The sequence below is a fragment of the Quercus lobata genome, chromosome 2, assembly GCF_001633185.2.
Source record: "Quercus lobata isolate SW786 chromosome 2, ValleyOak3.0 Primary Assembly, whole genome shotgun sequence".
In the NCBI taxonomy this organism is placed as follows: Eukaryota; Viridiplantae; Streptophyta; class Magnoliopsida; order Fagales; family Fagaceae; genus Quercus; species Quercus lobata.
In genome coordinates this window covers 34,554,701-34,569,537 of record NC_044905.1, presented here as the reverse complement: position 1 = coordinate 34,569,537, position 14,837 = coordinate 34,554,701, and the positions used below count along the sequence as shown (strand labels likewise).

Below are 14,837 nucleotides of genomic sequence, written 5' to 3'. Positions count from 1 at the left end.
GAGAGAGAGGGAGAGAGAGATTTGGGAAAATGAAAGATGAGTTTGGGTCTGAGTTTAGTGTTTATTGATGATTTTGTTTTGTTTGGTTGACAAGAAAATTTAAGAAAAATTGAGAAAGTTACTACAAGTTTTTTTTTCTTACTTTTTAAATCTTAATTAAGGTGAATTTTGATTTTTAATTCTGTTTTTATTTTTTTTATTTAGTTAAAATTAATAAATTAATTTTTAAAATATATATGCTGATTTGTCAGGGTGATGTGGCATTTTTTATAATATTTTAATTGTTTCGGCTGCCACCTCAGCTATTTCCGTTGGTTGACTGACGGAAAGGACTAAAACGAAAAGCGTAAATTGGTTTTAGGGACTAAAAATGGAAAAAATAAAATGTAGGGACTAAAATGGAAAAACTTCAAAACATAGGGACTAAAAGTGCAATTGTGCCAACCTTTGACGGCTTATCAGATTAGGCTACTCATGCTTTAGTTTATTTTTCTAGTGGGCAACTCTGTTGGGATGTAATATGTATCTAATGTGTTACTACATGTTTTGAGACTCTCTAGTTATAAAGACTTTTTTTTTTCCATGTAATAGGAGGAAAAAAAACTCTCCTAGTGGTAGGCACTGTTACTATTCATGTATCTGAACTCATTCAGCTATAGAAAAGGCTATTTAGTTGTGATTTGTTCAGTTATAAGTGTTGTTATTACTTGTGCAAAAGGTCATTCAATTGTAAGCACCAATATTACATGCGAAAGAAGGACTAGTTAATTATGGTCATTGTTTTGTAAAAGGTTCATGCCTAAAAGAAATTTTCAGCATAAAAGGGGTTGCCCATTGTTACTTTTTTTATGTGTGCATATGTTTTTCTTAACTGTTGATGTGAAGATATTGCACTGTTCATAGCAGAGGACACCTCCAACCGTAGCTACTATGCCCTTTTTTTTTCTTTTTCTTTTTTTGCATAACTATGACTAGTTAACTATGGATATTGTTTTGTAAAAGGTTCATGCCTAAAAGAAATTTTCTGCATAAAAGAGGTTGTCCATTATTACTTTTTTTATGCATGCACATGTTTTTCCTAACCGTTCATGTGAAGATATTGCACTATTCATGGCAAAGAACACCTCCAGCTGTAGCTGCTGTGTTCTTTGTTTTTTTTTTTTGAAAAAAAAAATGTTTTTTTTTTTTTTGAAGGAAAGAAAATAGAGTGTTCACTTACATATACATACATACATATATATATATATATATATATATATTTACATATATATATATATATATATATACACATATGAATATACATCATGTTGACTTGCTTCTTGTTGGCTATTATGCAACCTTGAGGGCATGATAGACTTTCACTATGGTTGGCTCCCCAGTGGAGTCGCCAAAATGTTGGGGGTAAAATTTTGATGTTCCCAAATAGAATATGAGGTAGCCAAGCCGAAACTCAACGATGAACTCTTAAAATAAAGCCCAAAGGATTTCGGTGTCGTGTAAGCCCACCCAAGCAAGAGATAGAGGCTGCACCCTGACAAGAAGACAACAATAAAACCCAATAAACAAGTTATTATTGTTAGTTTGTTATATTATTAGTCCTTTTACAGTATCATAGTTCAAATCAGTCATCTAGCGGTAGGGTAATTTATAGTCAATTATTAAATAAATTTAATAAAGTATTAACTTTAGGAAATTCTTGTGTATTTTGTTTAATAGGGTCCACAGTACTCTTAGCCATCATTACATTAATATGAAGAAAAAATTCCAAAAAAGTTTTAAATACATTATAGCCTCCCATAGTAAAACAATAAGTAAATATTAGTGGTTGCATAGTGATGAAAAATGAGTTATTTGGCATGGTATGAAGGGAGAGAGAGATCCCAGCTCAGTGCAGCAAGTATGAAACTAAGATTTTGGTGAGTATGTGTGCATAAGGCATGAATGAGGTAATGTGGGCTATTTTGAGTGAGTGTGATGTAATTAATACTGAGGTTAAGGCTTTAGTGAGTAGTAGGCTTGAGGAGAGCTGAATTACAAGCAAAATGGCAAACAAATCAGAAAGTTTCAGAGGGAATAGCTGTCTGTTTGTGGGCTGAGGTGCTTATGCTTTTATAATGGAGTTTAGAGAAGCATTAATTAGCTAAAATCCAAAAAAAAAAAAAACGTAGGTTTGATTCAGGGGAGCAGGACAGTTGAATTAATAACCTGGATTTGGCCTAAAAATAGGAGATTTGCTTTTGGGGCTGTTTTGCTTCTTTGGGCAATGTCACACATGGGTAGTATTTGGGGTAATTTTGCATTAAATGCTAAGCTTGCTGAGATTGTGTTCAGCCAACGGGATTAAGGCAAGTATTAAGGAAGAATCCTAGTGCTGCAACTGAGATTTAGACCCTAGGAAGTAGGATTCAACACTCCAAGCCAGGTGTCAAAGTTTAAGTCCACTTCAAAGGGTTTCGCTGGAGATCCCTTTATGCCCTTCAAACCACATGTTCCCAAATTTTCCCCTTTAGGATTCATGGGCTTGGTTCATGAACCAATTACATACATTTTTAATAATAAAATAAACTACTTGGTTGAGGATTTCATGAGCTTGGGGGTCTTGGTTATGGCTTCCTTGAGTTGTGACCAAAAATTGGGGAAGAAGGGTATTTATTGCCCATTAGCCTTTAGGTGTTAGTCTCTGGTACTGTTCACGTCAGAGTTGGTAGTGGGACAGGTGGCCAGCTCCTAATTTGGTTTGGGAGCTTGGTTGCTTCTTGAGATGACCTCCAGCAGAAGACAGAATTGAATGGAGTTCTCCAACGAGGTTAGTTTGCACACATGGGCTGTTTTGGTTGAGATTTCATGTTAGGCTTGGCCATGAGGGCTGAGTATTTTGGTGAGCCTCTGACTTGGTGGTTCTCTCCACTTGGGCCTATCATTTGGCTTTCTCATTGTGAGCCCTACAAAATGAACCAAACTATCATATATTGCCATGAATTTTTTATTCCACATGGGCTTTAGTTGTTAGTAGAAATAAAATGAATCCATGAGCTTTAATAAATATTTATGATAGGTTTTGGGTATTAATTTCCATGGGCTTTAAATAACAACTTGTATAGTTTCTCATAATTTTTGTTATGGATTACTTTATAAATGATATTTTCTTTGGGGCTTTTTAAATAATGACCTCCAATATTTTCTTGAGAATAATATTTACCATGGGTTTTAAATAGAGGCAATATCCACTATAATGGAATAATGTGATATTCTCATGAGTTTTTCTACAGATAATCATAATGGGCATGTAGGATGAATAATTACCATGAATTTTGGAAATAAATATTATGAATGTTATAATGTAAGATAGATAATGAACATGAGTTTATAATATGATATGAAATAAATAAATGTCATGGGTCTAAGATAAATAATCATAACTTTCCATGGGCTTTTTTTTTTTTTCTTTTTTTTAAGAAACAAACACACACACACAAAAGGGAGAGGAAAAGGGGCTTTCCATGGGCTTTTATAAGAAGATTGCTATGGGTTTTGAAAATAAATAATTCATAAATTCCATGAGCTTGTAATATTATAGTAACAGGTTTAAGAATCTAAAGTATTGTTCATTATTGGACTTTTAAGTGAAACAATTATGATATAGTATTTTGCCAAGTATTAATAACCTTGGCTTTTGATAAAATAGTGCCAAGTAATTAGCTTGAGCTTTTAATAGTGCCAACGTAGGTGGGTTTTTGATATTGCCAATGAGAATTGGGTTTTAAATATTACTAGTGAGAACTGAGTTTTGATATTATCTATGAAAATTGGGCTTTGATGTTGCCAATGAAAATTGGGCTTTGATATTGTTAATGTGAATTGGGTTTTGGATAAATAAATTGCCATGGGTTTAAATCATGGGTTTTGATTATGGATTTGAATTCCGTTAATAAAATTGTTTTGCCATGGACTTGAATCATGGGCTTTTCAAATATTTCCAAATATAAGTATTCTTGGGCTTTAAATAGAATAGGATGTGTGTGTTGGGTTCATAGGGCCGGTTTTGGGTTTAGCTAAATAATGATAATAAAATTGGATAAAATATGAGTTTTTGGGCTTTTGTGATAGTTTATATCATGACCCAATTTAGATAATGAGATATGAAATATTTGTGATTAACATAATAATAGAACAAAAAATATTTGGAAAAACCCAAAAACTTATCAATGGTATTTGAAAATAAATAAGTGGTACTCAAATAAAATTAGGTGTAAAAAAAGGTACCCTAACAAGGCAAATGCCCATTTTGGCCATGTATCATCAATTTAAAAAAAATAAAAAATAAAAGTCAAAATACTAAAAATAATGGAATAATTGAATATAAAAAGTCATAATTAGAGGATATAACTTATAATTTAGTTTTATATATGACTCAAAAATGAGTATTGCTAGAAATACTACTATTTTTATTACATAACTTTACAAATTGACTTGTCATCAGTTATATTAAGTATTTGGTATGGTTCTTATGTCATGTCAGCTATGACATAAGAACCAAAATAAGCCATCCCAAACCGTGTCACCTCAACCAAAATAAGCCACCATTCTTCCATATAAATTGGCCATTCCATCCCCAACCAAAATAAGCCATCCCAAACCGGGTCACCTCAACGGATACCCACGGAAAAGACAAAGCAAAGCCATATTTACAACCATGACTGTGAAAACACATTTGGAACTTGTGATTTTGTATTTCCTTATCCTTGCTTGTTTTACCCATCGATGCAAGTCTCTTTGTAGGTTCTCATCATCAGAGAATCTTAGGGATGGTGAGATCAAAGGGATGTTTGTGTTTGGAAGCTCTCTGGTGGACAATGGGAACAACAACTTCTTGGATACAAAGGCTAAGGCTGACTATTTGCCTTATGGAATAGATTTTCCTAACGGTTCATCTGGGAGATTCACAAATGGGAAAAATGTGGTGGACCTTCTTGGTGAACAGCTTAAGCTTCCTTCCTTAATACCTCCATTTATGGACCCAGCAACCAAGGGAAGTAGAATTGTTGAGGGGGTCAACCATGCCTCTGGTTCTGCAGGTATATTAGATGATACCGGTTCAGTTGCGGTAAGCCAAAACCATTCTTCTTTTTACTTTTTATCATTATCATCATTCTTATCATCATTGAATGTTCTCTACTTCTCTCTCTCTTCTTCCCTTTCTGTTTTTTTCTCCTCATCAAGCTTGAAGTCCGTTTCTCTTCCTCCATTATCAAGGTTCACGTGTTTTTGTAGATCCATCTCTTTATATATATATATATATATATATATACTTTTTTATTATTGAAATTATTTTATTATCAACTAATAATAGCGGGTAAGAGCTTATCATTTAGAATTTGTTGTAAAAATATTATGTATTGTTTAAGCAATACAAGTATTACAAGTATTATATATGATCAATGTCCTCGTTCATTTAAGGAAAAATAAATAAAAGAAAAGGGAATGAAGCAAGGATTACACTGTTAATTTTTCCAAAAACAAAGAGCTGATAGACTAACAAAATGCAAATAATAACTAATTGAAGCTAACATACATGGAATTGCATTTCAGGGCAATGCGACTAGTATGAATCAACAAATCAAGAATTTTGAGGAGGTGACCCTGCCAGATTTAGAAGCTCAGCTGGGGTGCACAAGCAGTGAATCTCTCCCCAACTACATATTTGTCATTGGAATTGGGGGGAATGATTACGTTTTCAACTATTTCTTGAGGAAAACCTTCCTCACAGTTGGTCTTGAACGCTTCACTAGCTATCTCATATCCTCTCTATCTAAGCAACTCGAGGTATAGACTTTTTAAATCAAGTATATAGTAAGCTAGAGACTTCTATATATCTCAGAATATTTGTTAAATAAGAAAAGTATCAACAAACTCTATTTTCTTGTAACAAATTTTGTATCTTAGAATGAATTAAGACTGTTTCATCTTGGACATTTTACTTTATCAGTAAATTTTGTAATTGATGAACCATGAATTTTTTTCGTTGATACAGAATTTGTACAATTTGGGAGCTCGGAAATTTGTTCTTACAACAGCATATCCAATTGGGTCCAGTCCAATGGTTAATTTGAACCAGCCGAACTGCGGTCCCTGCTCACAAGCTTTGAACGTAGCGGCTGCTGTCTACAACATTCACTTGAAGTCTCTGGTGGAAGACATAAAGCTTCGAATGCCTGGTTCCAATTTTGTTGTTGTCAACACATATGACATTGTAAAGGATATCATTGACAATCCAACCTCCAAAGGTAAACACTATTCCTTCTTCGTGTTACATAATATAATTGTATTCACAAATTAGGCTATATTACAAGAGGTCGGGTCTTGGTACGATGGCAAGTGCCTTTCCCAAAAAGTGATAGGTCATAAGTTTAAGTTTAGAAATTAGCCTCTGTAATAAAAATTGGGGGTTGGGCTGCCTACCATGAACTCTCCTATGTTTATGACTTTTTAAATTAGGCTATATTACAATTTTTCTAAATATTATATAGGCTACAAATGCAAAATTGACCCTCTAAGTTTCTTCATATTTTAGTTTAGTCTTTTAACTTTGCTTTCATTCATTTCAATTTCTTCAAGTTTATTCAATTAAGGCTTTTCCATCAACTTTTGTTTTATATTGTGATTAATTTTTCAATTTTTAAAATTTTACTTCAATTTTTTAAATTAAAAAAATTCAACTAATGATTGAAAAATACTTTTCAGATTTTTTTTTTCAAAAAATTTTAACAAAAGTTGACTAAAGGGCCTTAATTGAACAAATCTAAAACTTAAAAGACTGAAATGAACAAAAAATAAATAAAAATATCTTCAGTCTAAAATAACTTGTACTATTTTTTCTACAAAAGGATAGAAATATATGGATAGTAGTGTCTTTCTAGCCGTGGATCTCATAAAGATCTACATTCTAAAAAAAGTATAATTTGGACCCATTTTATATAGTTAAATATGTCATAATATTAGAAACATATTTTAATATTTATAATAAAATTAGTTACTATATAAAATAGAAAAATTGTGTTCAATTGTCTTGGTGTACTCCCATGATTTTTAAGGATAAAAATCACGAAAATAAGAGGAGAAGAGAGAGGATACAATCAAACAAAGCAATAAAGAGAAGGTAGGCAAAATGAATATTAAAAAAAAAAAAAGCCTGTGTACATGTATTGTAATTAACAAGAATGTCTCCATTGTGTACGGAACGTCTGTACATGTGTACTTACAAATTTATAATGTAACGTCTCCATTGCGTTACATTATAAGCATGACCTTGTTTGTCGCATGCATAGATCGCACTTTACATTTTATTCAAATGAATTTGGCTCTAATTTCATTTGGTTTGCAAGATCCTTGAAGCCATCACACTGCAAATTATCTAGAACTATTTCAAACCCATGTCATTTACCTTATCAATTGGAAGCATTTGTACTAATTCCATTTCATTGATTACAGGCTTCAGCGACACAACCAATGCTTGTTGTGAAGTAAAGTCAGCAGAGCAGGGTTCTACCTCTCTCTCTCTCTCTCTCTCTTCTTTTTGGCTGATTGATTTATGAAGGTTCTATTTTTCTGCAAGTTTCATTGAATGAAAGTTCTTTAATGCATAAGTGCATCAAATGATTGCAGGTGGAACTGGAGTTTCATGTGAAAGAGGTGGCCAAGTGTGTGCAGACAGGAATTCTCACGTGTACTTTGATGGCTTACATCCATCTGAAGCTGTGAATATTCAAATAGCAACTAAGGCCTATGCTTCTAATCTTGGAAGTGAGGTTTATCCCATAAATGTTAAACAACTTGCAGAACTTTAAGCTCCTTATCTTCATCTGTGTTGGCTAGTCTAGGTTCCAAGTTCCTGGATTAGAAACCTATAGTGGTTCACTACAATATATAGGCTGTGCTTCAGTGACCTGTAATCATAGTTGTCAAAACGTGAATCAAATCGTGAATCAATTTTTAATTTTTTCGTATCGTGTATTGTATCATATCGTGTATCATAATATACACAAACACTTAATAAAATTTATAAAAAATTATAAATATACATATATAAATGGTATATTCATTATAAATTTTGAATATATTTAACTAATAACTAATTTATTCATCACTTATGTAATAATATTTAATAAGCAAACTAAATAAATCAAACTAGCATTTGTTCATAACATACATATTCAAATTACTTAAATTCAAAAGTGATAATATATTACAAATGGCCCAAAAATAATAATTTATTTTCATCATATTCATCAAATTACTTAGTCAACTCCATCTAAGTCTACGCTATCATCATGTTTATAATTTTGCAAATTTATTTCTTTATTAAAATTTTCTTCATCGTCATTCATCATTAACATTTACTATCTCTTCTTGTTCTTTTTATTTTAATAATTTTTTTATAGTTTTTTTTTTTTTTTTTGGCATTCTAGTTTCTTGGACTTGTAACAATAATGATAAAAATAAAAAATAAAAATTTTAAAATATTTTAATATTAAAGTGAAAGGTGAGTGTGTACTGTGTAGTCTAATTGTAAGAGAGAGGGGACAAAAAACTTATAAATATGTTATTTTAGTAGGTAAAATTAAGTAAACTAATAATTGTGTGTTAAAAACAAGTCTAACAATTTGTTAGATTCAAATAAAAGTACAAATTTTAACAAAAAAATCTTATTTTAAAGCATTTGTCTATATATCGTACTATACATATGATTTTACGATACGATACGATTCATACGATATACACACTGTATTGTATGATTCATGAGAACTTACGCTACGTACAATTTTATGATACGATACGATTTATACGATACGATACGATTTATACGATACGCATACTGTATTGTATGATTCATGAGAACTTACGATATGCCGATACGATACATAACTTTTTACACACGATACGATACGTATTGCGTATTATACAATACTGACAACTATGCTTGTAATTTTAGGTTTTTCATCCGCTTCCCTTGTTCTCGGTTGCTAGTTCTGGATCTTTATGTTTGTATGGTTTCCAAACAAAGAGAGCTGCACCCAATGGCCAAAGATAAACTCTTAAGTAACAATTTCCATACATTACATATGCCCTCAAACTCCAAACATTTTTTTTAAGAGACAAAAGAGATTTACCTAATTACCTTATTGTACATCTTAGTGATTGGCCTAAGACTGGTTGGTGGCTATAATCTATAGGAGAGAGAGAGAGAGAGAGAGAGAGAGAGAGAGAGAGAGAGAGAGGTTTAACTCCTGAGAAAAAGATGAATAGAAGAGAAAGTTTTGAGAATGGAATGGGATTTGGGTGGCAAAATTTTGTGTTTTAGATTGGATCATAAAATGGTTTAGGTATATAATTTTCCATAGAGCACTAGCATTGGGTTAGGCAAATTTTTTCAAACAAAGGGTGATTTCTCTCTTTCTTTTCTCCCCAAACTCTATCCTCTCTCATTAGCATTTGCTAAGTTTTAGATTCTAGTTGATTTAAAGGCGAATTAACCAAGTTGTTTAATTAATCCAATTATGTCAATTTCTAATTCACATGTAAATAATTTAGACATGTAAAATAAGGCATCACCAATCACACAAAATTAATCTCTAAAGAGACAGTGATATAGTGACAATGTGAAAAATTGATGGAGAACACTCCAACGTCCCAACAAAGCAATCCACTGTAATGAAGTTTTAAAATCTCATGAATAACCTTTTCTTAGAATATATTGACCTGTAGACAACTTAGTAAAAACCTTTCATTACTTCAAAACCTCATAATTCTTCAATTATTTGGATGCTTCACAGATGACTCACCATGGTACAACATGAACCTTAGATCGACTTCAAGAACCTCTTGAATATTTTCTTTATAGCAACAAGTTTGTGGTATGCACTATGACTTCACCTTCTTCACCAATTGATCTTTACATCTACTTTGATACTTCTTATACAATGAAATTGAAAGAATCTTGGTTATAATCCCTAAGCACGCAAACATAGTTTTATTTGTTCTAAAAAACATCTTTTAGGTCAATTTATAAGGAGAAAATTGGCCTCTGCCCTTTTTTTTTTTAATAAAAAAAAAAAAATCTAGCATTTTGTCCCATTTCCCAAACTAATTAGGGAAATGCCCCTGTTATAACTCGATTGTCCAAAAATTGAGTTTCAAAACGCCACTATAGGGTTCTTAAAACGTCATTAGAGGTATGGAGCGATCAAACTTAAAAAAATAAAATAAATAAAAATAAAAATAAAAATAAAAGTAAAAAAACTTGCATGGAACTCAAGTTCATGGAGCTCGAGTTCCAAAACACCACTATAGGGTCTTAAAATGTTACTATAGGGCTCTAGAATTTTTTTTTTTTTTTTTTTTTTAATTTTCAGTTGTTATAACTCGATTGTCCAAAAATCAAGTTTTAAACTAAAACTCGTTTTTAAAAAATCGAATTTCAAAACGGGGCATTTCCCTAATTAGTTTGGGAATGGGGCAAAATGCTGATTTTTAAAAAAAAAAAAAAAAGGGCAAAACCCCATTTTCACTCAACTTATAATGTCTCTTTATAGTCCAACGGATAGGCCTCAGATGACATATTAGACTGAAACATATGACTGAATGAGCCTTTAAAGAATCTAGTTCACAGTCTCGACAAGTTGAGGTTGTTATTGAGGTGACATAAAATCACTTTCCCTCTTTCTTTTACTCTCTTTTTTGTTTTTTTTCGTTAAACTTGTGCCCTCTACCACTTCCACATTAGCTTCAGGGATTGTTTAACAATGGTTGCACAAGATTGCAAGACTAGTGATTTTTCATCAAAAAATCATTTAGAAGACGAGATATTTTTGTTATAATACTTCTTGAACTTATTGCAATGGAATTGCATTTAAGGTATGAAATGTGGTATGTTCTATCCCTAACATATCTTCTTCAATGACCTTTTTCCCCTATAATTAAAATTTTATAGAACCAAAAAGTCCTCATAAAATTTGTTCTCAAATAAAAAATAATTAAAAGAAAAACTCAAAACTTTCTCCTTCCCTAAAATTTCCCTCAAAAATAAAATTGAAAAAGTAATAGAAACAACTATCTAAACTCTAAACAAATTAATTTTTTTTGATAATTAACAGCCGTTTGATAGACATAAAAATCCCTCGCGCAACTATAAAAAGAAATCTAATGATATTAAACACTTAAAACTCTAACAAAGTCGCTATTCAGGGCTGCTATATTCAATTTTGAGTCCCAAGTATTTGTCCATAGCCTCCTCATCAATCATCATCGTGTCCTCCTTCCTTCTTCCCCTTCTCGCCCCCTAGTTCTTTGATTTTCTATAAAAATAAAAATAAACCAAGATTAACGAAGAATTAGTTAATTAACTTACTATTATTAAATAAGCTCACAAAAAAGACAATAATCTTTCAAATATGGCAACTCCAAATAAAGTATGCGCAGGGAAAAGCTTCAGTAATGGCAAAAGTGGTGTCCATTTAAACCAACCAAATTCACACCAAAAAGATTGGATTGGTTTGGCTCTAAAATTCAAAACTCCTTTAAAACATGAAACTCCACAAAAGATGGATTCACAGAATTTTTTCACAAATTAAAAAAAACTGAATTTACCCAAGTACCCAACATCTTTTATACTAAAATTATTGTATATTTAAAGATAAGCACATTGGACTTAAAAATAAATAAAAAAGTACATTGGTTATATTTTTGTAGTTGCCGGTTTTGGATCCTAAGCCCAAAAGGTAGATGGATTAAGGCCTAAAGAGCCCAATACAATGAATTTGTTAAGAGTTGGCTAAAAACTAGGCTTCAAAGAATTGGACAACACTCACAATGGACTAAAGATGGTGAGAAAGCAAGGAAAAACAATGAAAAAACAAGTTGTGCAAAAAAATTGTTCCTCAACAATGTCCGAGGAAAGTAGTTCTTGGATATATATTTCTCTTAGACTTGGTTACAATTACAGTTCTTAGTGCTACAGTATTTTTTCTTTTTTCAATTATCAGATGATCCCCCTGTAATGAGATTCTTCTCCTTTATATTACCCCCCTTTGGTCTATCTCAGCCCTCCACAGGTAGATCAAATGGTTGGCTCTTGTCCTTGTCCCATCAGCACCTTCCTAAAACTTTTAGAGGTAGCTGTAAGGCTGAATATCACTGTTCAGGTATCACTTCCATATTAATGTGGCCAGAGAGTTAGCTACAAAGCATTTAATACGGGGGTAGCAGCTTTCCCTCATATATTTCTTACATTCCCCTGGTCTCATTCCTTCCTGATGCTTATCCTTAACAGTGGAACTATCCGAAACGTTGCTCTTTATGGCAAGTCAACCCTTTTGACCTCTGCACCGTCAAAGCCGAGGAGGCATTTGTCCTCAGACCACCTTCCTAAACTCTCATGACCAATCACCTTTCTCCATTCACTAGCCCGCACTTCTACATCAACGTTTACTTGTCCTCAGACTACTAAGTGTTTTTGGACAGGGCCCACGGCCCAACATACACTTCTAGGCCTGTCAACCCTACAATAGCCCCTCAAAATTTTCCTCTTTTGCTCCTTGGAAAAAAAAGGAGGATTTCGATATTTACCACAATTACCCTACTCCCACCACACATCACCTCTGTCTACGTAGGTATCTTTTCAACTGCCCAACGCACGCTCCTAACACCTCGACATCCGGGATGTGCCTTCATTTAATTTCTATGGCTCCATGTCCCCCACGTTCTACGATGCGATGTAGATCCAATAGCTGGAGATTTTACGAGAACTCAAGCGGGAGTTTTCCCGCTTGCTTTTCCTTTTCATATATATATATATATATATATATATTGCTTGGAGACTTGACTACTTCACTTTTTGCACTCTCAAATATCAAGAGCTAGTCCGAGGAGCCCTTCTTCATTTTCGTAAGTCATCTTTAGTGTTCTCTTCTTTATATCTTCTCTTTTTCTCTTCTATCTCTTTTTATTTAAAGTCCCTCCTTCCTTGGCCCTTCTAACCCCCATCTTGTCTTCTTACTCCTTTCATCATTTCTTTCAAATAGGTAGATTCGCATACTTAGTAGATACTCCAGAGAGTACAGAGAGCTTTAAAGCTCAATATCAAATCCCCCCAGGGGTTTCGATTAGGTATTGTAAACATGGAGAGTGGCATGCCCTGAGACAGGAGGGAGAAGTTGTGATCCCTATGATCACCTTTATAGAGGGAGGGATGAGAATCCCCATGGGTAGAGTAACTGGGGACTATTTGATTGCTTATAGACTCACTCCTACTCAGTGTGCTCCCAATATGTTTAGGATTTTAGGTAGCATAGATGTCCTTAACGAAAAGATGGGTGTGAACCTCACCCATCATGACATTAATTGGGTCTATAACCATCATAAACTAACAGGGTAGGGGTATTACCTGAAAACCAGAGTCCCTGTAGTTAGGCTCATATCGTGTCTCCTTGAGTCTGACAAGGGCATGAATAAAGGCATTCTAATCGTCTCAGGGGAGTGGCACAATGGGCTCCACTGTCCAACCAAAAAAGGGACACTAGGTGGGGTACTTTAGGTCTAGGTTTATGATTCTAAAAATATCTTTTTCTTTTCTTTTATATATATATATATTTAACATTCCCCTCACTCAATCTTTCTAATGGTACTCGTAATTTTGCTGTACTGACTTCTGACAATAATTTTGTGTCTGATGGCTTAACAAATAAGCACTCTGTTGTTCCAAACTTCAACCTAGTCAACAAACCAAACCTCACGAAAATACTCAAGGCCGAGATATTCATCCACAAAGATGAGCAATTAAGGGCGCTTATCTCATCCTCAGCTACGACCTCCTATCCTCTAGCTTCCAGACGCCTAAGTATGTGATCAAGGCAAAAGATCCCTGCCTGCAACTGATCAATGTAGCTGTGTCTAGTTTTCTCAACCCAAACCTTGCTCTAGAGGGTGTGCAACAAGTGGAGCCACTCCCCCTGTACATGGCCGAGGACAAGGCAACCCCTTCCCAGCCAAACATTAAAGAAGAAGAAGAAGAAGAAATGGTTGAAGTTCCTAACTCCGAGGATGACTTCGAGATCTTTAACCAACTTCAATCCCCAGAGGCTTCTACCAGTGACTTTGGTGATCTTTCCCTAGCCCAAGCAAGCCACACACAGAAGGCTCTTTTTATTCCAAACGCCATGGTGCTGCAACACAAGACGAGAACAAGCCTTCTTGACTTGCTGGAGGCAATGTGCCTGAGAAGGCAGTCCAAGCCAAACTCCCCATTCTTTCTCCTACTCAAGTTTCCCAGCCTAACCCTACTGACAAAAAGAGAAAACAAGATTAAAAGGGAAAGGAGGTGGTGGAGGAAAGGAGAAACCTTCCATCCAAGAAAGCCGAGCCCCAGAAAGGGGGCAAACATGCTAGGGTCGTGCAAACAAAATTCTCTAGTGAGGGTGCTATCACAAACAGGAGGGGTGACCACCAAACTGAAGTCCCAGCCTGGACCCCCTCCACAATGCTGGACAGAGCTCCTCTTCCCAGTGATGCCTCCATCAGGGACTTCCAATAGGGCAGGGCTGGATATGTGGCCAATGCCGTGGAGCAGGCTCTGCTGCTGCCTACTGATATGGCTAGCCTTAGGTCAATGAGGAAGCACGAAGTGTTCCTCAACTTGAAGAGGGACCTTGTCATGGTAAGTCCTTCAACCAGTTTTCTTTCATTTAAAATTACAACCCTTTTTTCTCCTTCCTTCTTTTTTTTTTTTTTTACTATTATACTTCTTTCCTTGACAGGCTATTCAAGTCACATATAGGGCCAAAGAG

General features: G+C 34.1%; 1 protein-coding gene across 1 annotated transcript; it reads left to right on the top strand.

Annotated features, from left to right (window-relative positions):
- The first annotated feature begins 4,693 nt into the window (after positions 1–4,693).
- LOC115963561 (GDSL esterase/lipase At1g29670-like) lies at positions 4,694–7,939 on the top strand. The gene is made up of 5 exons (XM_031082604.1): positions 4,694–5,104; positions 5,590–5,823; positions 6,032–6,284; positions 7,489–7,539; positions 7,663–7,939. The coding sequence occupies exons 1-5, from the start codon at positions 4,694–4,696 to the stop codon at positions 7,842–7,844; spliced, it is 1,131 nt and encodes a 376-aa protein (XP_030938464.1). The 3' UTR covers positions 7,845–7,939.
- Positions 7,940–14,837: the final 6,898 nt, after the last annotated feature.

Bases quoted from the DNA above. Each gene is read 5' to 3' on its own strand.
- LOC115963561 (XM_031082604.1), top strand. From the start codon at position 4,694: ATGACTGTGAAAACACATTTGGAACTTGTGATTTTGTATTTCCTTATC. The intron at 6,285-7,488 runs GTAAACACTATT...CATTGATTACAG, and splicing joins TGACAATCCAACCTCCAAAG to GCTTCAGCGACACAACCAAT. The intron at 7,540-7,662 runs GTTCTACCTCTC...AAATGATTGCAG, and splicing joins AGTAAAGTCAGCAGAGCAGG to GTGGAACTGGAGTTTCATGT.